Source organism: Aspergillus campestris (assembly GCF_002847485.1).
Source record: "Aspergillus campestris IBT 28561 chromosome Unknown P168scaffold_3, whole genome shotgun sequence".
Taxonomy (NCBI): Eukaryota; Fungi; Ascomycota; class Eurotiomycetes; order Eurotiales; family Aspergillaceae; genus Aspergillus; species Aspergillus campestris.
The window spans coordinates 1810761-1831835 of record NW_020194338.1 but is presented as its reverse complement, the minus strand read 5'-3'; the positions used below and the strand labels follow the sequence as shown (position 1 = coordinate 1831835).

Below are 21075 nucleotides of genomic sequence, written 5' to 3'. Positions count from 1 at the left end.
GAGGACACCTCGTCTTTCTTCTATTGAATCTATTCCAACACCCTTAAACACATCCCAACGCCCTGGTCTTGAGCTGGTGATCCCGACCCGGGTGTATTGAAGCCACAATGTTCTCCTCCATCACCTCCTCCTCCGCCATCTCCAATCTCGGCACGAGGCTCAACTCCCTCCGCCGCACCATCACCCTCGGCAACGAAGCTGACGACCCCGACAGCGAAGACTGCTCACACGTATCCAACGTCCTCCGCGCATACTACACCGATAAAGGCCGCCCCTTCCCCCCCTGGCTGCCCCCGGACCCGAAAGCCCCGCTCCCATCCCCCGCCCGCATCGTGGCAACAACCCAGATCCAGCCCGGCGCCGCCGCACCCCCGGGCTCCGCCTACGGCCGCAACAGCGGCGGCGGCCTCGGCGACCTCTGGGGCGACTCGGGCCCGTCCTCCTCCCCGCCAACCGCCCAAACAGCCTCCCTCCGCCGCGGCCGCAGCACCCCCAACCCCGCCGGTGCCCCGCCCTCCGGCATGACCAGCCCCATAGCCAGCCCGCCTTCCCACTCCCCTGCCCCGCCAACCCTGCACCCGGCGGGCGCCCGCCCGCTGCCCAGCCAGCGCGCCGCGTCTTCTCAATCTGCTGGTGCGGCCCCGCCGCTGGAGCGCGCTGCGTCGGCGCAGGATCGCCTCCGTGCTCGCTTACATGGGGGCGGAAGGTCGCCTAGTCCGGGGACGAGTCCTGGTGTTAGCCCTGGTATGAGCCCTGCTCTGAGCCCGACTAGTAGTCGCACTGGGTCGCCTTATTATGGGGGTGAGCCTGCTGGGAGGAAGCCCGTTGGGGGACGCATGCGATAGGACCTCCCGATGAGATTGTGTGGGGGGAAAGGAGGGGGATACTGCTGGTTAGTATTCGTGTGGGGGGTGACAGACGGACGGACGGACGGACTGTGCGGACTGCAGAGGTTGTGGTATTAATATTAATCTTATCGTCAATGGACATATTTACTGGCGCTATTAGTTTGATTACTATGTATATGAATATGTTGTTAGTAAATAAGTATTTATTGTGTTGTCGGGTTGGATCGTAATATATATATATATTGTAGTGGGAGGCAGCAGTACGAACTACCCCGGCCACTCTCCCTCCATAAGAAACAAAACCATCATTCATATGATTTACTCTTCATGCTTATATTTATACCTTTGTCTTTCAGCAGTGCTTACCTTACTATACCCCTAGCTCTCACGTTCAGACATATATAATAGTAATAATATAACCCCGCACACCCATTTACCACAAAGAACGAATTTATATATAGATCGAGAAAATTGCTATAAAGTAAAAATTGAGCAAGTCTATATGATACGGCATGACACGACATAACATGATATAAGATGAGGAAAGAACATCAGACCCCACTAAGGGGTCAGTCAATGCAGATGGTAATAACGACATGGTTAGGGAAGAGGAGCAAATAAAAAAAGGCAAAGAAAGTAAAAGAGGATAGAAAATGTACGCTCGTCCTGCGAACCTTTACGATCGCAAGAATCCAACCCAATTCCAATCGCCTTGACAAGATAGTAACAGAAGGACCGGGCATGCTGGAGAAAAGAAGCAGAAGCAGAAGAAAAGAAAGTTAACCCCTCACTTTCCGATAACTAGGCGGTTTCCACGATTGCTTGATGAGTTTCGCCGCCCAGATCGGAACCAACGAGACGGCGCTGACGGCGCACACGCGCCACACCCAGTCGAGGGTGATGACGAATTTCAGGTCAAAGTAGTCGCCCAGGAAGGGCACGCTAGCGGCGTAGAGGAGGGCCGTGCCGAGGAGGGAGATGATCATGACGGGGTGCCAGGTTGTGATGGCTATGGCGACCATTAGGAGTTCGTTGAGTACGAGAGCCGTGAAAGAGACGCTGATTAGTTGTGGACCTTTGGTCGTGTCGAGGAGGATCTGCGATAGGCCTTGGATCACGGCGCCCTGGTATACTGATACTAGCACCCAGGCGAAGAAGGACCGGTAGCTGAGGCTGCGGCCGGTTTTGAGCTCCTTGTATAGTTCTGGGTAGAGGTTGGCGAGCTTTTCGTCGACGTCGCGGTCGAAGACGAGGGAGAAGACTGGTGCGTTGGTGTACACTGTGGCGTACCCGACCATGAGCCAGTTGATGAAGAGGCCCTTGGGGTCGAAGTGGCTGGCGATGCTGTACATTGTCTGGCAAGCGCTGATGATGAGGCCGCGGTGCATGATGAACTGCGCGAGTTTGGCTGACCGCTTGTACGAGTTGCGGCCGTGCCACACGAGTAGCTTGGTGATGTGGTGGAATTGCGTGATGCTGAAGTCTGCGGCCAGCGACGCCTGGCGTCCCTCCTTGCCGACGATGCCGAGTCCGATGTCTGCTGCCTGGATCATCGACACGTCGTTGCCTCCGTCGCCGATGCAGCACACTCGCTTCTTCGTGTACTGTCGGATCAGGTCGGCCACTTCGGCCTTTTGTGTCGGGGAGCATCGACAGGCGACGACGGCTGGGAGGAGGACAGCGATCGAGATGAACGATGATCGGAACTGGCTCAGCATGAGCGCCAGGGACTCGCCATCGATCAACAGGCAGCAGTCTGTCTTGTTGCGCAAAAAGTCTAGCGCCTCCTGCGCGTTCGACTTGTCCTTGACCTTCGCCACGGTGTGGATATACTGTCCTCGGGCCACCAGTTTCGCAGAGATGGCCACGCACCGCGCCGTCTCGACCTTGTCACCGGTCAACATCCAAATCTTGACCCCGGCGTTGCGGAGAAGTTCCAAAGATGGCTTGACATCTCGCTGCAGACGGTCTTCGACACCAGTCACCCCAAGAAGCTCCAGATCCTGCTCGAGATAGTCGCCGATCACCTTGGCCATCCCGGTGTCTCGCCCTTGGAGCGCAAGGGACGCCTGCTTGTACTTCGCGGTAAATTCTTGGAACTGCGCCAGAGACAGCCGCTTCCGTCCGACTACCAAAGTTCGCAGCCCCTCGCGGGCCATGTTGGAGGTCTCTTCATCGAGCCAGTCGTTGGCGGCGACGATTGATGTCATGACCGTGTCTGCACCCTTCTGATAAAACCAAATTTCGCTTTCATCCGCGGGAGAATCCAAGGCACCCTTTTCCCGATCAAACTGAACGATGACTCCCATGCGTTTGCTCTCCGAGGTGAACGGGAATATGTCCAGGATGCGGGCGCGGACGACGATATGACCGGTGTGTGTGGACTCGAGAGCGATCGTCTGCCGGTCACGGTAGGCCAGCTTTAGTCCAACGTCTTCCGTGTAACGCACGATTGCAATCTCGTCGGGCGACGAAGCTTGGTAGTTGGTTACTTTGACCCCGTCTTCTTCGTCTGTGGTGGGGGTCACATTGTGGCAGAGGGCCATCGCCAGGACAATGTCGCGGACACGCGAGCCAATTTCTCTGCGGGTACGGGGAGCAGCTCCCACTCCTGCCTGAGGGACAAATGGGGCGGATGGAGTTGTCAGTGAAGTCCCGCCAAAACTTTGTCGCACATAGGATATCACTTCCTCCATGGCGTCGTTGGCGTACGAAACGGTTCCCACGTGGATCTTCTTCAACTCCATTTCTGCTCGCTAGTTAGTCGGGTGCTTTCAATTGGAGAATATCCGAACAACCTACCATTTTGCGTCAAAGTGCCAGTCTTGTCTGACAAGAGGTACTCGATCCTCCCCAGATCTTCGGGGATAGTGCTTGTCCTCACAACCGTGTCGGGAATTTCTTGGTCGCGTTCAATGAATCGACCGTAGACAGACTTCGCCATATCGAGGTTGACCCGCAAGCTCATGGGGATGATGGTTGAGAAAAGAATCAAGTAGATCATGATCGCGACGTACCACGGCTTGTCGCTGGTTGGCTGGAAGCCCTGCAGGCCGACCAGAATGATCGACAATGTCAGGGTGAAAGCGCACAAAATCTTAGTAAGACTGTTGATTTCATATTCCAGCAATCCCACCTTTGAGCGCGAGGGGGACGTCGAGAGGGCGGCGCGCGTCTGCGACCCTGTGTAGATGATGACAGCGTAGGTGATCGTGTTGGATGCGAGAACGGTATTGGCCCACGCGGTGTTGTCGATACTCAAGGGAGCAGAGTTGGATTCGGAGGGTTGATTTTCAGCTTCGTCTTCCTGATCATCTGTCTTGCCGACGTGGGGGTCGTAAAAACCCGACGCAGGCTCCAGCTCAATGTTCCCGACAAACTCGTTCACCCGCTTATCTGGCGCACTCGCTGTGACCTTGAGTCGCGTGAAATCACTAAAGCCCAAACTCTGAGACAACACCGAAGGCAGGCGCAATTTCCAGTCGGTTTCACCGTCCAGCTGGTCAGTGCGGATGAAGGTGTCGGCCGCCGAAGAGATATCCTCGGCCGGGGAACTCGAGCTCGGTTCTCCATCCGCGGGGCTCTGGTCCGAGTCGATGAGAGCTGCCGGAGGCTCCGTGGTTGAGTCCCGATTAGCTGTACCCGAATCATTGGAGACACTTTTGAGGATGACAACATCGGCGGGGAGACGTTGGTTCTTGCGAACTTTCAAAACATCCCCAACCTTCAAGTCTCGCGATTTTTTGGTCACCTCGAACACGCTTTCGGCCTCAGAGCGGGGCTCCTCCGCCGTTGGCCGAGACCTTCTCCCCATCGGTCGATCAAACGCCAGGACTGAGAACTCCTCCGCGTTCGCTTCTGCATCCCTCCGACGGCGCCCGATATCATCCATGGCCTCCTTTCCCAAGGAGATGGAAACCACAAACGCCAGCGGAGCGATATAGGATGACATGTAACCGATCCGCAGGACCGGGATCGTCTGGGACAAGGCGACACATAGAAAGTAGATGTTGAAAAAGAACGAGAATTCGTTGTATAGTGTCCGAGGTAGAAAGCTCCACGGGGTGTATTTCGCATTCGAGACGGCGTTGGGAGGGTATCGCAACCGCTGTATCCGTCCAACCAGCACATCGCGCGGAGGCTTTACCTGATCGACCTCCCTCCTGGAGCGGCCCGACGCACCGAACAATCGTGTGATGGCATCCAACCCCGGGAAACGTCGTCGCGCACCCCTTGGTTCCTCATCAGGAAAAAGGTGCGCGGCGCTATGCCTGCGTTCGTCCAAGAGCGGCGCATCGTCCTCGCTCGCGCGTGGCGACCTCCTCCGCCTGTCGCCATCCGGGTTCTCCAATAACGCATCCATATCGTCCTCGCCCCCGTGCGTCCCCGAACGGGTCCTTCCCCACACCCGACTCCCTACGCCCTTGCGCAAATTCTTCAATGCGATACCCTGACCATAGCCGCCTCGTTGATGGGAATCGTCCCGCGATGCCCGTGGGGAGCTCTGAATGATGGCAGTGGTGGGATCCAGCTCCTCCAAGTCGAGATCATCGTCGGAGCCGGAGATACTCGGACTGCCCGGGGGTGGTAGGTAGTCGTCGGACGGCATCCTGAAGGACACGGCCGATCAAAGCGTAATTACGCGAATCAAACACGGAGAGCAACGCAGAGCCTCCTACACCAACAACCAAGGGGTCATTTCACGGCAAGGTGGTTCCAGAGATCATTGTTTGGGTCGCTCGGAGATATCGTCGGTAGTCGTGCGGTTTCAGCGGGGATCACACGGTCCTCTCGATGGCTGGAATCGCAGGTCAGACCGGAAGGATATTCGATGTGTCGGATTATACCACGAGTCAGAATCACCGCACTCTTTGGTTCACGTTCTGTGGAGGTCTCGAACAAGGAGGATGAATAAAGTGACAGCAGGAGAAAGGCCGATCACATGATGGCCTCTGCCACAGTGGCTGAAACAAGCACGATGTCATCGATCGCCATACGCTGTATTTACCACGAAGGAACAATACCATGCGCTCAAGATGGATTCTATGCGGCTACCCTGGTCTTCCCCTCAGTGATTCCTAATCCAGATAGATCCTGCATCGGATCATGGATCATCATCAATGCAAATAGATTGGGGATGAAGTGCATATCTGTCCTGTAAGGTGGGATGGAGTTGTGTCATCTTGTCAGCAAGGGTTTTGTGCAGGCTTATGCCATCCATCCCATGACCAACGACGTCAATTCCTTATATAATCCACTGGGACAACAACTGCATAACGGAATTAACGTACAGGTGGCCGTTTTATCTCACTGGTGTTCCTCGTATTGACGGTATTGACCATACCGCATCGGGGGCCATAATCCAGCTCCCTCAATAATCAGGTGTCCAGTAGTCTATCTGTTCGGTCGCAAACTCACCAAGTCCCTTACGCTCGACTCTCACTCTCGCACTCTCTCCCCACCTGCGATGATGTTTCCTCTCTCCCTCTAATCTTGTCTTTCTCTTGCTTGTTGCTCGTTTCTTTTTCTTTTTCTTTCTTGTATTTCCTAGGACCGTGGATTCTGATTTACTTTAATTCCTTGATTTATTCGTTTCATGTCTCCCTAGCTCTCTCTCGTCTGAGCATTTGCCGTTTGTCTTGCTGATCCTCAGGGTGAGTTGATGTCCGGACCAACGTGTCCTGTTTCGTGTTTGATGGACTGCAGGAGTGGCTGACCTCTGGTGGAGCTTAGATACCCAGCAAGCATGGCCCATAACGATGAAGTCGCCGCGTGGAACCCAGCCTTGCGAGCGGAGGACCACGAGGGTCCGGCGGAGACTGCCCCGGTCGACGCGGTCGCGGATTCGATAGAGTCGACCCCAGAAGATACCCCTGTTGATCCGGATGCCTCGATCAAGGATAAGGAGGCCGAGGCGCCTGTCCAATCCGCGTCCGCTGATACTGGTACATCAGAAACGAGTCCAGCTGGTTTGGTAGACTCCGAGGCTCCGCAAAATACTCGGGAGAGCCCATCCCAGGAGGATACCCTCGACACTTCGTCGACTCAGGAACAAGTGGCGCCGCCAGCGACTACTGAGCATCAAGAGCTCGCCCACAAGGTGGAGGAGTCGCAACCTCAGGAGCTGAAGAATGACGCGACCGGTGCCGACTACGACCGGCAGCCACTGGACGTAACACTCGATAGTTCATCGACCCACGACCAAGTGGCGCCGCCAGCGACTACTGAAGACCCAGAGCTCCCCCGTGAGGCAGAGGAGCTGCAACACGAGGGGCCGAAGGATGACACGACCAGTGCAGAGCACGAGCCGCAAGAACAGGAGGTTCAGTGGCCGCCCAACCCTGAGGAACCCTTGGCGTCGACATCAGAGAACGCACAGGAATTGAAACTCGCCAACGATACCACCCCTTTCCACCCGCATGTGGACACAGACGTACCGACGGCACCTAACGAGCCTCCTACGGACGATGGCCAGAATTTCTGGGGAAGTCCTACCAACGGTGACGCCCAGGACGGTTTCTTTGACCAGCTCAGGACTCAAACGAAGCCAATCTATATGCCACCCGAAGCAGAGTCACGATTCGAGGAGGGTGTCCCACTATTGGAGGGTGAGGTGGCCAGTCCAGTGGATGTGACCCCGAGGAAAGCGTCCTTGGGGAAAGTGTTGCCGGAGCAAGCGTCCTTGGAGAAGGCATCCCCGGAGGAGGCATCCCCGGAGAAGGCATCCCCGGAGACGGCGTCCCCTGAGAGGAAACCTCCGAAAGAGGCGGTCGAGGACCCGATCAACAATATCTTCAGTGAAGATGACGATGAGGACGGCGCTTTCTTTAACGAGGTTCAAAAGTCCCCACAACAACCAAGGATCTCGTTGTCGCATCATATCACGCGCAAAAGCACGTCTCAAGTGCTCGAGTCTCTTGATATCCCTTCAGTGCCCCCGTCCGATGACGTGACATCTCCGACGACCCAAGAGTTCAACAGTATTCTGGCAGCTGCTGCATCGGAGAACCAGACACAGAACCAGGACCAGGCCCAAGGTCATGATCAGGCGCAAGGTGATGATCAGACCCAGAGTCAGGTAGGACGTACGCCTTCGGAAGAGAATCTGGCTGCGGCGTGGGAGGCGGAACTTGCCAAGGATGAAAAAGACAGCCCTGACGAGGATCTGGCCGCCCGGTGGGAAGCGGCGCTTGACGATGACGATGATTTACTGTTGGAGGATGAAACCTCGACCGCACCCCAGGAGACAGACAGCCAGCATGTCAATAACGTGGTGCCGGGCGCTGGCCCCGGTGGTTTAAGCAGTCCTTTTGGCACCCCGCAGGGCTCTGTGAGAACTATGGCGCCACCATCATACACGCCCCATCAGCCCTCGATTGCCGATCTTGTTCAAGGGGTTTCCCCAGCGGCTGTTCCTCAAGCAACCTCTGCCCCCCAGACCAGCTATTTTACCCAACTCCCATCCCGGCCAAATATCGCGGCAAATAGAGGAGAGAGCTTTGCTGAGCGCCCCAAGGAGGGCTACAAGTCCCCGTATGATCTACCAGAGGATTTGACCCTGCCCCGGAGGCCGCATGTCACCGCCAAAGCAGTGGTCACCCAGCCTGGGAACATGCCGCCGCCTCCTCCGCGCCAACCCAGCATCCCAGGGCCTCCGCCCAGGACTTCCGCCACGCCCACCCCTCCGTTGGCCGCGTCACCGTGGGTTCCAAGCCCGGGGTCCGAACTCCCGAGGCCGCCTCCTACAACGCAGTCTCGACCTACGAGTTCAGGCCGGTACACGCCTGCCGTGAGTGCAGCACCACCGTCTTCTCACCCTCCTCCACCGCCGTCTCAGCCTCAACCGCCGCCTCAGCATCAACCGCCGTATCAGTCTCAACCGCCGTCTCAGCCTCCACCGCCGGCCAACCCGTATGCCAGCTTTTCTCCCGCTTTGCAGCCAAATGGCGGTGGTGCTGCCCCGCCTACCCAGTCTCCGTTGCAATCGCCGGAATCTCTTGACCCCTACGCCAGTACCTTGGCTTCCAATACGCTGAGCGCTCCTACCCCCCCAAGTACGGCTTCGAGATACTCACCGAAACCACCCGGCTCGCACCTTGGGGCAAAACCTCCAGCGTCCCCGAGATACTCTCCTGCGCCGCCACCATCTGCAGCTCCCCCGCCTCCCCGTAATCGTTATGCGTCTCAACCGAATGGAATTCCTAGTCATGGACCGCCTCTGCCGTTTCAACCTCGCACGTCGAGCCCTCTGGCCTACCACGAAAAGGTCTCGTACCAACCCCAAGGTCCATCTGAGAATCATGCATTGCCAACGCCACCGGCAGTGGTGACTCCTGCAAATGAGATGCATCCAGTTCCCAATGACTCGGGGAGTATCGGTGCTGCACCGCCTACTCACGTCGATCCTTCCCAGGGCACTTGGTCGCCAGGTGCCACTAAAGCCACCCCGGGCGTTGAGCAGCCACCTTCACCACCCAAAGCCCGTTACGCTCCTCCAGCCTACGTCGATGAATTCACCAAGCGTGTCGCCCCAATCAGTAGTCCGCCGCCAGTGTCGGTGCCCTCGGTTGCGGAGCCGCAATTTGTTGCCCCCCGCAGATCACAGACACAGTCTCCGGGCCAGCATGCGATGGGTCCACGATTGTCTGTGCCGTCGCTTGACCCCCAGCTAAGGCCTGCTTCCGCACATGGCACTAGCTCTCCGACCAAGGCCGTCAGCCCGTATGCTCCCTCGCAAGTGTCTCTGCATAACCGCACTGTTTCCCAAACGCTTGACTTCATCCCACCAAGTGACGGGCAGGAGATGGATCCACTGGAACGCTGGAAGGGGGCGCCAATTGTTAAGTTTGCGTTCGGTGGCACTATAACTTCATGCTTTCCTCAACACATTCCTCGATACACAGCTGGCCAAACCGCGCCGAAGATCAAACCAAGCCCGGGTGAAGTGAAATTACGCCAGCTGAATGACTTGATCCCGGCTGCGGACAGTATTGTCCAGCATCCGGGGCCCCTGAGAAGCAAGTCGAAGAAGAAAGATTTACTGGCATGGCTTTCCAGCAAAATTGCGGCATTTGAAAACGAGGGCATCGCCGAAGCCGCCCGACTCCATCCGGACCCGCATAAGCGCCATGATGAAAAGGTCTTGCTGTGGAAGATCGTCCGACTTCTGGTTGAGCATGATGGAAATCTGGAAGGGTCCGCTGAAGCTAAAAGCGCCCTGCGCAACATTATATTCCCGAACCTGCCGCAGAACACTGAGTCTGATCAAACATACGGTGCTGGTCTGCCGACGGTGAACCATTCCCCGAGCCCGAATGCTTCGTCACAGCCCGACGCTGCCGATCTTCGGTCGGTGGACAGCATCCGCAATAGCCTTGTTGACGGTGACCGGGAGAAAGCTGTTTGGAACGCAGTAGACAACCGTCTGTGGGGTCATGCTATGATCATTGCGTCGACCCTCGATAAGTCTGTCTGGAAGCAGGTGGTGCAAGAGTTCGTTAGACGTGAAGTCCGGTCCTCCACAAATAACACGGAGTCGCTCGCAGCACTCTACGAGATCTTTGCTGGAAATGTCGACGAGAGTATTGACGAGCTTGTTCCTCCCTCCGCTAGGGCTGGTTTGCAGATGATCAGCAAGGTCGAGGGGCAGGGCCCCGCGAAGGGCGCACTGGATGGTCTCGAAAGCTGGAGGGATACATTAGGATTGGTGTTGAGTAACCGCAGCCCAGGCGATCATACGGCACTATTGGCGCTCGGTCGGTTGCTTCTGTCCTATGGCCGTGCGGAGGCAGCCCATATTTGTTTTATCTTCTCTCACGCCCCGGTGTTTGGTGGTGCCGATGATCCGCAGGCAGGGGTGGTTCTCCTGGGGGTTGACCACCAGCATCTGCCGTCCAATGGCTTGAATGATGATGATGCGATCTTGCTCACCGAAGCCTACGAATTTGCCGTTTCAGTATTGGCCGGTTCGCAGACGCCCACTTTCCCGCATCTATTGGCATATAAGCTCATCCACGCCTGGTCCCTGGCGGACCGGGGCCGCACATCGGAGGCTCAACAGTACTGTGATGCCATTGAAGCGGCCTTGAAAGCTACCACGAAACCATCTGGCTATCATAATCAGCAGTTGTTTTTCGGCGTGGAAGAGCTCAGCGCCCGCCTTCGACAAACAACTACTGATGCTGGTTCTTCTTGGATCTCCAGGCCGAGCATGGAAAAGGTGTCGGGCTCCATGTGGTCTAAATTCAATAAGTTCGTCTCGGGCGAAGACAGCGATGCCGTGTCGACCGGCTCCGGGAAAGTGGGAGAGCAGGATGTCGGACCTTTTGCCAACTTCTCCGGGACCCCGACTGTGAGCCGTTCCCCGTCAGTGACGGATCTATATGGCTCATACCCTGCACCTCCCCCTCAACCGGTCCCTGGTAGTGGCCCTTCACGGTATCAACCTGCCAACCCATATGCCCCGAATCCTTCGCCCGAACATTTCCGTGGTGGAAGGTCGTCATTCGACTCTCAGCGATCGTCTTCTTTCCAATACCCATCCGGGCAACGACGGGGATCCCAGGATCCAGCAACGCCGATCGACAGTAGCTTTTACCAGGGAGGATCGGTACACAATTCGCCGTCCGCTATGGGCTATCAGTCAACGCCGCCTCAAACGTCCTATATGCCTCTTGCGCCGGTCGATGAGGATACGGCAGCTCAATCATACCCGGGAGTGTCCATTGCGCCGGTGCAGGGATCTCATGGCACCGCATCGTCTTATCAACCCTCTGGCTACGAGCCAGTTAGTCAGCCCTTGAACCAGATCCCACCCCCGCCAACCCAGACGGATGGCGGCTACATGCCCCCTTTCAGTGGTGGCGGCGGCTATGAGCCCCCGTCGATCGACGCCAGTACCCCGCCGGTGCCTGAAATTTCGGAAGAGTCTGTGGATGAACAGCACAAAAAGAAACCTTCCATCATGGATGATGATGACGACGACCTTTCAGCTCGTGCAGCGGCAATGCAGAAGGCCGAAAAAGAGCGCAAGGACCGGGAAGCGGACGAAGCCTTCAAAAAAGCCGCCGAGGAAGATGGTGAGTTTCCTGTAACATCTCTCCAGCAAACCTTACACTTACTGACCTTTATCGTCTACAGCCAAAAAACCCGGTCCCGCGAAAAAGGGCTGGTTCGGCGGGTGGTTCGGCGGAGCCAAGAAGGAGTCGGACAATGCCCACCACACTGGAGGTCCCATCCGTGCCAAGCTTGGCGAGGAGAACTCCTTCTACTACGATACCGAGCTGAAGAAATGGGTCAACAAGAAGGATCCCAACAGCGCCACCGTGGCTCGTGCTACACCGCCGCCCCCCAAGGCCATGCCTAGCAGGACCGCCAGCGGTAGCAGCGCAGCACCCTCTCAGGGAGGCGCCTCTCCGATGTTGCCACCGCAGGGTCGGCCTTCCTCGTCTGCGGGAGCTCCTCCGTCGCTCTCCAGCAGCCCGGGACCTTCAACGCTCGCGCCGCCACCTATGCTCGGCACCACTCCCCGATCGGTTTCGACCGGCGCCCCTATGTCCACACCCCCGGATGCAACTGCTGGACCGCCCCGGCCCACGTCGTCGCTGAGCCACGCCAGCTCCATTGACGATCTCCTCGGAGCGCCTACGGCGCGTAGAGGCGCCGGCCCGAGGGGCAAGAAGAAGGGTCGGTATGTGGATGTGATGGCGAAATAAAACAAAAACAAGAGCATTTCTACCTATTGTTGAGGGATTCTCTATTGCACAACCGAGCCATCCTTGGATCCTTCCACTCTTCTCTGCCTATAACTCCTGGAGACGACCGTGATCGCGTTTTGGTTTGAATCTTCCTACTATCATAGAACAGGACCTTGATAGGGCTTGCACCATCTGTGTCTTGCATACTGTGTGCCCTTTGCGAGGGTGCATGGCTGTCTTCTGAGGCGTTCATGCATGCTCTTTCCTTTTTTTTTTCCCTCTCATCTTTTTTCGTTCTGTACTATTATACGCCCTTACATACCATGAGCGGTGCTTTGATTTCCCCTTTTCCTTTCCATTTTCATCCCCCCACCATTTATGTGCTTCCCTCCGTGTGATTATGATCCCCTGTTCTTGTTTCAAGTTTCGAGATGATCGACTATCTTGGTCTGATGATTGTTTTGTTTTGGCTTTTGTTTGGCTTCGAGCATGATTCTTTAATCATGCTCTTTCACTACTGTAATAATTCTATACCTTATACTAGTACCTATTCATGATATAATGTCGATGTCTGCGTGCGATGTGTTTACAGATAGGCTGGGCCGTTGCTAGGCGGCGTACGAGTTTATATAGTACTGGGAAGGTTGGCACAGTTAGTTTCGCCGCGTTGCTTGCTCCTATCGGAAAATGTACTCACCGTCAGACATGAATCCTCGCCGTTCCAGCTCCCCGGTAGATAGACGTAGAGGACGAGGGCTGTCTCGTGGATGAAGCCTGGATATACCCCGAATTAGTCTCAATGGATATACGGGTATAGGACTGGTGAGGGAACTCACAAGCGACCACCTTCGGACTCAATCTCCCCACGCTCAGAACCCGCCCCCAGTCCTTCCCATCTATCCGCACCTTAGCCCACCCAGCCTCGTCAGCGGGATCAAACCCGCGCATGCGCTCACTAGGCAGCTGCTCAATTTCCGCCGGCGACAGCTGTCCCGGATCCAGCGGTGGGTTAACCAAATCCGTCCAGACGCTCGAGATGCTCAGCGCATCGGTCCCGATCCCCAGCCGCAGTGACCCGTGCATGTTAGCCGATAGCTCCAGCTTGGGCGAGGCTGCCGCCGAGGCCGCCACGTTGCTGCTTCCAGCCGAGGCACGGGCATCGGCCGCCAACTTGGTAAAGCGCTCGGAGATGCTCTTCAGCTGGAACAGACTGGGCAGAATGATGTGCACGTCCGGGTCGCGACAGCGCGGCTCGTGCAAGCCCTCCACGGCTGTCTCGTGCAGCACTTTCACAGGGACTTCCTGCGTGATGACGGTTTCTCGCTCGCGGGGACCAGAACCCCCGCTTTCGGGCCCGGGGTCTCCTGCGCTCGCGGAGATTCCGATCGCGTTGGATCCCGCTGTCCAGGAGGAGGCATGCACTGTGAGCGCTAGGAGCGGGACGTTGCCCTTTTTGGTCAGGCGCAGCTGTGACGTGGTCGCTGTTACAGCGGAGCGTAGGGCGCGGTGCAGGGCGCCGACGGGAACTTCGAGGTTGATGATGCCGGAGTTGGATTCGAGGATGTAGGTGGATTCCTCGAAGATGGCTTCCTGTTACGGGATTGAGTTTCTGGGCAATGGTTTCACTATAGGTGGAGGGGGGGATATACCACTGGGAGTTGGGCCCAGACTTGGGTCCCTTGGTCGGGGATGATCGTGAAGCGGACGACGCCATCTTCTAGGCGCATCCAACAGACTTTTCCCAGTGAGGAGAGGGATGCTGTGAGCTCTGTTTGGGGAGGTTGGTTATCTAGTGAGGCTGAAATAGGAATAGGACGGACACGTACTGCTGAACGTGGGAACGTGGGTTAGCTGAGTGCGAAAACGCATGGTGATGTCGCGCCTGCTGTCATGTCATTGCCTGTTGGAAGTGGCCTAGGCTGCGATCATTCCATCGTGAGGTGGAGTCATGGATTGGAATGGATTGATTCGATGTTGGAGCAGAGAACAAAAACGTCCGGCTTGTAATGTGATGGTATGGCAGGTTTGGTCCCGTGATTGGCTGGCAATGGAGCTTGTGTGGAGAATCCGATGCTTTCCATTCCAGTCATCTTGATCTACTTCTATCTTGTACTCAGACTATTACTCTCAATTGATTCCCGATTAAAGGATAGGGTGTCCTTGAGAACGAGACCAGAGTTAAAAATAAATTTGGACAAGGATCCAAGGCTGTTGCCTACTCGAGTGTACGGAGAGTAGTGTGTACAGTCTAGAACTCAGCACCATGTCAATGCTAGTGACTTCCTGGTCAAGGGCTAGCCCCCTGCCTCAGCACTGCCTTTGATCCGAATCAGGTCTGACGAGCTGCTGAATTTAGAACAATGCCCTCGTTGGTGTTTTATTTCCTACCGAGCTACGAAACAGTCAAGTTTCCATTCGATCCGAGGGTACGGCTCCGATCGACTTGAGGAAACCAAGACAACAACATTGTTCAATATCTTCTGAAATTCGGCGCTCCGTGGAACCCCCCGGGGGGCTGCGAAGTCCAAAAAAAAGACCCAGGTGGTTTCAGTGGCAAACGTCCGATCTGCAAGGGGGAGCGACGGCTGTCGATCAACGCCTCTCCTTGGCCCTCACGTCGTTGATATCGTAGGGGGTCGCAAAACCAGAAGATGGCTGGATGAGAAACATTCGACGCTGTCGAAACTGCACCTTCCCGGGTCGGGGTCAAGCAAGGTTATACCCACCTGGTTTACGGAGTAAACAAAGGCATCATGACAAGATGGCTGGAACCTGTTTGTGCGGAAGAAGACAGACAGTCTCGTGGGAACGGATCGATGAGCTTGGACCTGCGCACATTCAAGACGGATTCCCCCATGCACAGGCCACAGAAACCACAGGAGAATTGGTCACGGAGAAAGACCCCTCTGGCGGCACCAATGTCGTGCAGCAACATCCTGCAATGTCCCCCGACTCCCCCCTGACAGGTGTGGAAAGATTGGGGATCGGCTGAGTGGAGATGGAGCGAGACAAAGACAGTGTGCGCGCGCGAAACGACCACCGAAGGGGGAGAAAGATAACCAAATAAATCAATAAGATACACCAGTCGGACAGCCAGAGCCAATCATCGGGATCACAGTGATCGACCAGAATCAATCTGCTGCAAATATTATTGGGGAGAAATATCGATAGTCTCCTGGACTAATTAGAATATTAATTTACCTGCAGGAGCCCAAGTCCCCATCTGACGCAGAATGGATCCTAAACCTCCCCTTTTCAGGCGATTAGGGACTCCACCGACGCGTCGCGATGTTAAATTAGGGTGAGTATCAATGGAGTATCTTCGTTACGTATCGGTACTCCAGCTAATTAACCCCCGGGGAGTCTATCGATCTAGTTGGTGGTGGTAGTGTTCAAAGTGGGTTGCGTTGGACGCCTTCTAAGGCCCCATCAGGAAAGGTCTCAACCCGCTTCAGTTCCACTTGCTGTAAGCAACGGTTCGTTCGCTTCATCTTCTTTCTCTTCCTCTTCTTCTTCTCTCCTGGTCGACCTTCTTTCTTTCTTTTCCTTCTTCTGCATCATCGCATGTACAACATCTCGATCAACGACACTCCTTTCTACCGCTGGACCTAGCCGATTTCGCCCGCAGGTCCCTCCTCCACGTCCCGTTTCTAAATTTATCCTCTCGCAGGGGCCAAACGTCGCCCTCGTTGTCCCTCATTCAGCGTGTTCAGCTTCTCCCAGCCAACGAGATTTCGATTTGGGCTCGTCCGGTGTGATCTATCCAAACGGTCTCGCCTCCATTGTTTGGTCGGCTTTATTATCCTGCGTTCTTCCCACGTCGATCTCGCCAAACGCGGCTTTCATCGGACTCGCCACGCGATACCTCGGCCTTAAAACGGATCCATCGCACTGTGTCTCATCCTTCTTCTTGTGGGCGCCGGTGGAATCGCGTCTCAGCATGCTATCTTTTCAGCGGTTTACCTTCGCGCTGATGCTTGATACTGCAACTCGACCTCCGTCTTCGAAAACGCGTTAATTGAACTCGTACCGAGCGCTCTGCCCTCAGCTGAGAATTCTTCGACATCGCCGTCCTCGGGACTTTCGCTCTCCCACCCTTCTTGTCTCGATATGGCCATCGATCCCGTTGGCATTTATCGGCCTCCCGTCCAGCTCTCGCCCACGGCGCTTCGGACACCACCCCCACGAGCCCAGTCCCCGGACCGATCGTCCGTGCCGAACTACCAGATCCTTGATCCCCTCCTCCGTAGTCTCTCCCCCGAATCCACGCTCAATGCGCTGTCCTCGACCGATGCCGTCCCTCGGAATGAGAAGGCGGCCCACGATATCCTGTCGCGAAGCATCTCTCAGGTCTCTCCGGCCGAACGAGCGCTGGGAATTCGCGCGGCCGTAGCGGCGCAACATCTCAACTTGTGGTACAGAGAAATCCAGGCGTGGTCCTGGCCGAAACGAGCCGACGTACACCTGGGGAAGGGCTTTGTTCCCCCCATTGATCCCGCGGAGGAGCATTATGGGGGTCTTCCGGCGGCTGTGGTCACCGAACACGAAAAGCGCATCGAGGAGATTCGGGACGGCTTGGATAGCTTGGATGTCGATGAGCTGAAAGAACACGTGCTAAATGCCCACATTCCAGCGCGGTCTCGGCCGTCGTCGGCAAACAGCACCGTGTCCGTGCCGCCTCCCCTCAGTTATGTGCAACTAAGCGACTTTACCACCGTCATTACCGCCACCATCCTCCGCGTCCTACCCCTCCTCTCCCGCTTGAATAGCCTTCTCGCCACGTGGGACGTGCGACTGCTAGTCCTTCGCCAGGTCCCAGGACTCCTGCGAGGTCTACACCAGGCCCGGTCAGAACTAGATTCAGCCTCGGCGCTGTTAAAGTCATCGACCCCCCCGGGCGAAGAGGATGTCCTGTATTCGAGGGCAAACTACCACGCGAAGCGCGTGGCCTTGGAATCCGCCGTCCTGTCCGTTGGCTGTAGAATGGACCGCCTCCTGGATGCGCTCGAGGGCCGAGAAGACTCGTTACCCGAAAGTTGGATCGATGACCTGGAAGCCGTCGAGGCGGATTTTGGGTCTTGGGTCATGGAGGCGGAAAAACGCGCCGTCGAGAACGAATGGCGCCGCATGCTAGCCAACACCAAGAAGGACGCAATGCAGCAGGAATTGAGCCAATGCTCGCCAGCTGAATCGATCAGCAAGGGCGAAGATGTGGTGCGATCAATCCGTGCTGCCTCAGAGCCTGTATTGCAAACCGCACGCCCTTCCCACATGGAAACCATTGTGGAAGAGGTTCTTAGCCCCGTTGAATCTGTTCGATCCCGCCAATGTCAGGACTATCTGAGTGTTGCGCCTGCCCAAACCACGGTCGCTCCTAGTGTCCTCGAGACGCCCCCTTCTCCGTCCAATCGTTGCGCGCCCCAACCCTCTCCCGAAGACCCAATCACGAAGCCTCGAGAATCTCCCCCTACTTCTGAGCCTGTGGTGAATAATGACGCTGTTGCCGACTCTACTTCTGTCACTTCCAGCTCAGACTCCACAGATTCCTCGCATAGTTCCGCATCCCCTCCGCAGCCAGAAGAAGGGCCTGCTGTGAAAGAGGAGTCGGATCTCTCGGACAACAATACCAATGCTACTAGTACCCCTACAACAAATACCCCATACGCAAGGCCTACCGACCCTGAACCGTTTGAAAACGAGCCTCGAGCCCGAAATCCTGTTGTGCACGAAAGGGACACCACTCCCGATAGTCCTCTCGTGTCTGATGCTACCCCGGCCACGGGACCCTCTAGCAGTCAGCAGTCCCCTGTTGATCGGAACACGGTCGATGTCGCGGAGCTTGCACCTGCCATGGCGGACGAAGACAATGCGACATCGGATGGTTCTTCGTTGCGCAACGAACCGGCGCATGTGGAAGAAACTTCGCTGCCAGTCGAGACGTCCTCCGAAGAATCTGTCTGCAGCACGAATGATGATCATTCGTCGTCCTCGGATCCCAACGAAGTGGAACATACATTGGATCTTTCTAATTCGCAGCCCCCTGTCCACAGCGAACCATCCTTAGTCCGGGAGGACGATGTCAGAGACTCTGAACTCCAGTCTCCGCTCGAAAAATCTTGTCTTCCAGCGGTGCAGGATCCGCTCCCTCCCACCATTCAGACAGACGCTCATAGCGCAACACAACATCCCGACAGCATCGCGGATCTTTTGCATTCTCCCACCGCGGTTCAGCCGGAGGATATTCCGGAGCCGGTCGCGTCTGGATTGGCCCAGGCCAAGGACAGTCCTCGTCCGCTCGATGATGCCTCCGACCAACTGCATGTCCCATCGACCGGCGAGGCAACGGCGCTGCCAGTTGTGACCGCCCGAACCACGCCCGCTGAGGCTCGTGCAATCAACCTGGGCGCTCAGCGCTCTCGTGGGTCTGTTACTCCCCCGCCTGAGCGTCACCAGAACTCGGTGTCCCTAGTTGATGAAAAGAAACATGAACCCCCCGCATGCGACGGGCATGACAATGAGGCTCAAATCCGGCGACCCAAGAAGCCACTGGAAAGCCCTATCAAGCTATCCACAGGCCGGCCAGGTCGTACGAGTCTTGGTCAGAACACCAAGCCTCGCGTGCGGCGAGAGTCCAACATCTCCGCTGGGACCTCTGATTATCCCTCGCTGGTGTCTAGCCCAGACATTCGGGAACCGCGAACTACGTCGTCCAACGGAACCCCTCTTGCTTTACAGACACCCCCTCACATTCAGCCTAACTATCGCGCAACTAGCCCTACGCCGCCGAAGAGCGCTCACACGCTGCGGGAAGACCGCCTGGTCCGCCTCGACAGCCAAAAGAGGACTCCCCCGACGGCATTCAAACACAACAGAGCATTGAGTCTTCCCCTTGAGCGCTTCATCAACGAAAGCATGAATTTCGACTATGACCCCGAGAGTGGTGACGATGCGGACACTTCTCCAGCCGCTCAAAGAGCCACCAGAGCGTCTGCCGATCTGTCTTTCCAGACGGAGCGACGGCCAGTAGACTCACCCCACCACAGATCGTCGACACCGACAAATGGTCCTCGGCGTCCCGCCAGAGGTCGTCTGGAGCCTCCTCTTGAAGAGACCACGGTGCAAGGATCGATTAACTCCCCCAAAAAGCTCCTCAATCCCTGGGAGCACAATAAAAATGCCTTTGTTAAGAATTCTTCATCTGAAGCCACGCACCCAGAACCCGCCGCTGCCAAACACTCGACTACCAATCGGTTGCGGAAACAGCTGACAGCTCACCCAAGCCTTGAAAGCATTGGTTCATACAAAACTAAATCGCGGCCCGCTGAACAAGCCCCAGCTTCTTCGGTACGCAAGACAGGCTCCCGATCCTCCACTCCCACCAACCAGCCGAGGAAACCGCGAGACCATCTGGATGAGAAGATCAGCTCTATCCTCACAACCATCCCCACGCGTATTCGTCTGATGTCGTCCGAAGAGCATCCCAATGACGGCCGTTCTGTGAGCTCGTCCCTGCCCCTAAAGGCAAGAGAACGCTTCCGTTCCGTATCGCCATCGGGCACCCCGTCGCGCAGCAGCACCCCTGCTCCATCCCTCATGCTCACGCCAGCAATGCCACGCAGAAGACTGTCTCATGCGCCGGAAGAGGGCTCCGTGAAGCTCTACCACCTCCACCAGAACGGAAAATCTGCCCCAACCAAGCTTTTCGTGCGGGCTGTAGGTGAGAGCGGCGAGCGTGTGATGGTGCGCGTGGGGGGTGGATGGGCCGATCTAGGTGAATACTTGCGAGAGTATGCAATCCACCATGGCCGTCGCCATGTCTCAGAGACCCCCCGCGTCGAGGTTGAAGGGCTATCCTCCCGCGGTTCCACTCCAACTGGCTCCCCAGGGAATAGATACAGTCCCAGTGGCAATGGCCGCACCACCCCCTCTCGACCGCGATCCGTCATCAGCAACCGGCCCGCATCGTCGCTAGACGTCCGCAAAAAGCGACGTCCGTCTAACGTCTCGGACGCCACCGATTTCAGGGCCGCCAGTGCCGGGGAGGCCCTGAACCTGTCCTTTTCTCCCATGTCGTCTGTCTCGCGCAGACGACTTTCCGTGTCTTCGAATGCTTCCTTCGGCGCTACGTCCTCTGTGAGCGAGGCCCGCCATGGCTCCCCTGCCGTTCCCCTCGGGCTCGCGGGCCCGACACCCCGCTCCAGACAGATCTCCATGACTCCTGAGAGTGAGGCGTGGGTAGAGGACGTCCTTGGACAAGCCCGACGAAGCTCGTCCCTGAAGCCCTCCAGATGCAATGCACCACTCCAGGAGTCAGAGCCCGTCCCAGTTAGAGTCCCGACTTTGCCGAAATCTCGAAGCATCAGTGACATTGGCAAAGCTGGATCAAGCCGACGAATCGCATTGCGAGGGCTAGGCAACCGGTGATTCCGACATCTTGGCACTTCCCCTTTATCATTCCACCAATACCTACCTCCGACCTCTCTTCCCCCAATATCATCCTCCATTCCTCATCTTTTTTTTTTTTTTTTTCC

At 56.5% G+C, this 21075-nt stretch overlaps 5 protein-coding genes across 5 annotated transcripts; 3 read left to right on the top strand and 2 right to left on the bottom strand.

Annotated features, from left to right (window-relative positions):
- Positions 1-86: 86 nt before the first annotated feature.
- On the top strand, positions 87-996 carry P168DRAFT_288687 (uncharacterized protein). Its single transcript, XM_024836847.1, has one exon. The coding sequence runs from the start codon at positions 108-110 to the stop codon at positions 843-845; it is 738 nt and encodes a 245-aa protein (XP_024695381.1). The 5' UTR covers positions 87-107; the 3' UTR covers positions 846-996.
- A 315-nt stretch (positions 997-1311) lies between these two features.
- P168DRAFT_309614 (aminophospholipid-translocating P4-type ATPase NEO1) lies at positions 1312-5733 on the bottom strand. Its single transcript, XM_024839315.1, has 2 exons — positions 3651-5733; positions 1312-3597 (listed from the first exon to the last, which is right to left on the bottom strand). Exons 1-2 carry the CDS (start codon positions 5455-5457, stop codon positions 1628-1630), a joined length of 3777 nt encoding a protein of 1258 aa, XP_024695380.1. The 5' UTR covers positions 5458-5733; the 3' UTR covers positions 1312-1627.
- Positions 5734-6594: 861 nt separating this feature from the next.
- sec16 (COPII coat assembly protein SEC16) lies at positions 6595-12562 on the top strand (the record flags this gene model as incomplete). The annotated part of the gene is made up of 2 exons (XM_024835853.1): positions 6595-11926; positions 11988-12562. 2 exons carry the CDS (start codon positions 6595-6597, stop codon positions 12560-12562), a joined length of 5907 nt encoding a protein of 1968 aa, XP_024695379.1.
- Positions 12563-13152: 590 nt separating this feature from the next.
- P168DRAFT_316762 (checkpoint protein HUS1 family protein) lies at positions 13153-14413 on the bottom strand (the record flags this gene model as incomplete). The annotated part of the gene is made up of 5 exons (XM_024840048.1): positions 13153-13179; positions 13242-13318; positions 13381-14134; positions 14194-14312; positions 14371-14413. The coding sequence occupies 5 exons, from the start codon at positions 14411-14413 to the stop codon at positions 13153-13155; spliced, it is 1020 nt and encodes a 339-aa protein (XP_024695378.1).
- Positions 14414-16654: 2241 nt separating this feature from the next.
- Positions 16655-21072, top strand: P168DRAFT_265477 (GAS2 domain protein; the record flags this gene model as incomplete). Its single annotated transcript, XM_024834917.1, has 3 exons — positions 16655-17923; positions 18023-18642; positions 18829-21072. 3 exons carry the CDS (start codon positions 16655-16657, stop codon positions 20966-20968), a joined length of 4029 nt encoding a protein of 1342 aa, XP_024695377.1. The 3' UTR covers positions 20969-21072.
- Between the last annotated feature and the right edge of the window lie 3 nt (positions 21073-21075).

What these genes read in the sequence shown, in the direction of transcription:
- P168DRAFT_288687 (XM_024836847.1), top strand. Translation starts at nt 108, where the DNA reads ATGTTCTCCTCCATCACCTCCTCCTCCGCCATCTCCAATCTCGGCACG.
- P168DRAFT_309614 (XM_024839315.1), bottom strand. Translation starts at nt 5,457, where the DNA reads ATGCCGTCCGACGACTACCTACCACCCCCGGGCAGTCCGAGTATCTCC. An exon ending in TGGCACTTTGACGCAAAATG is followed by an intron (nt 3,598 to 3,650) that starts GTAGGTTGTTCG and finishes ACTAGCGAGCAG; the next exon opens with AAATGGAGTTGAAGAAGATC.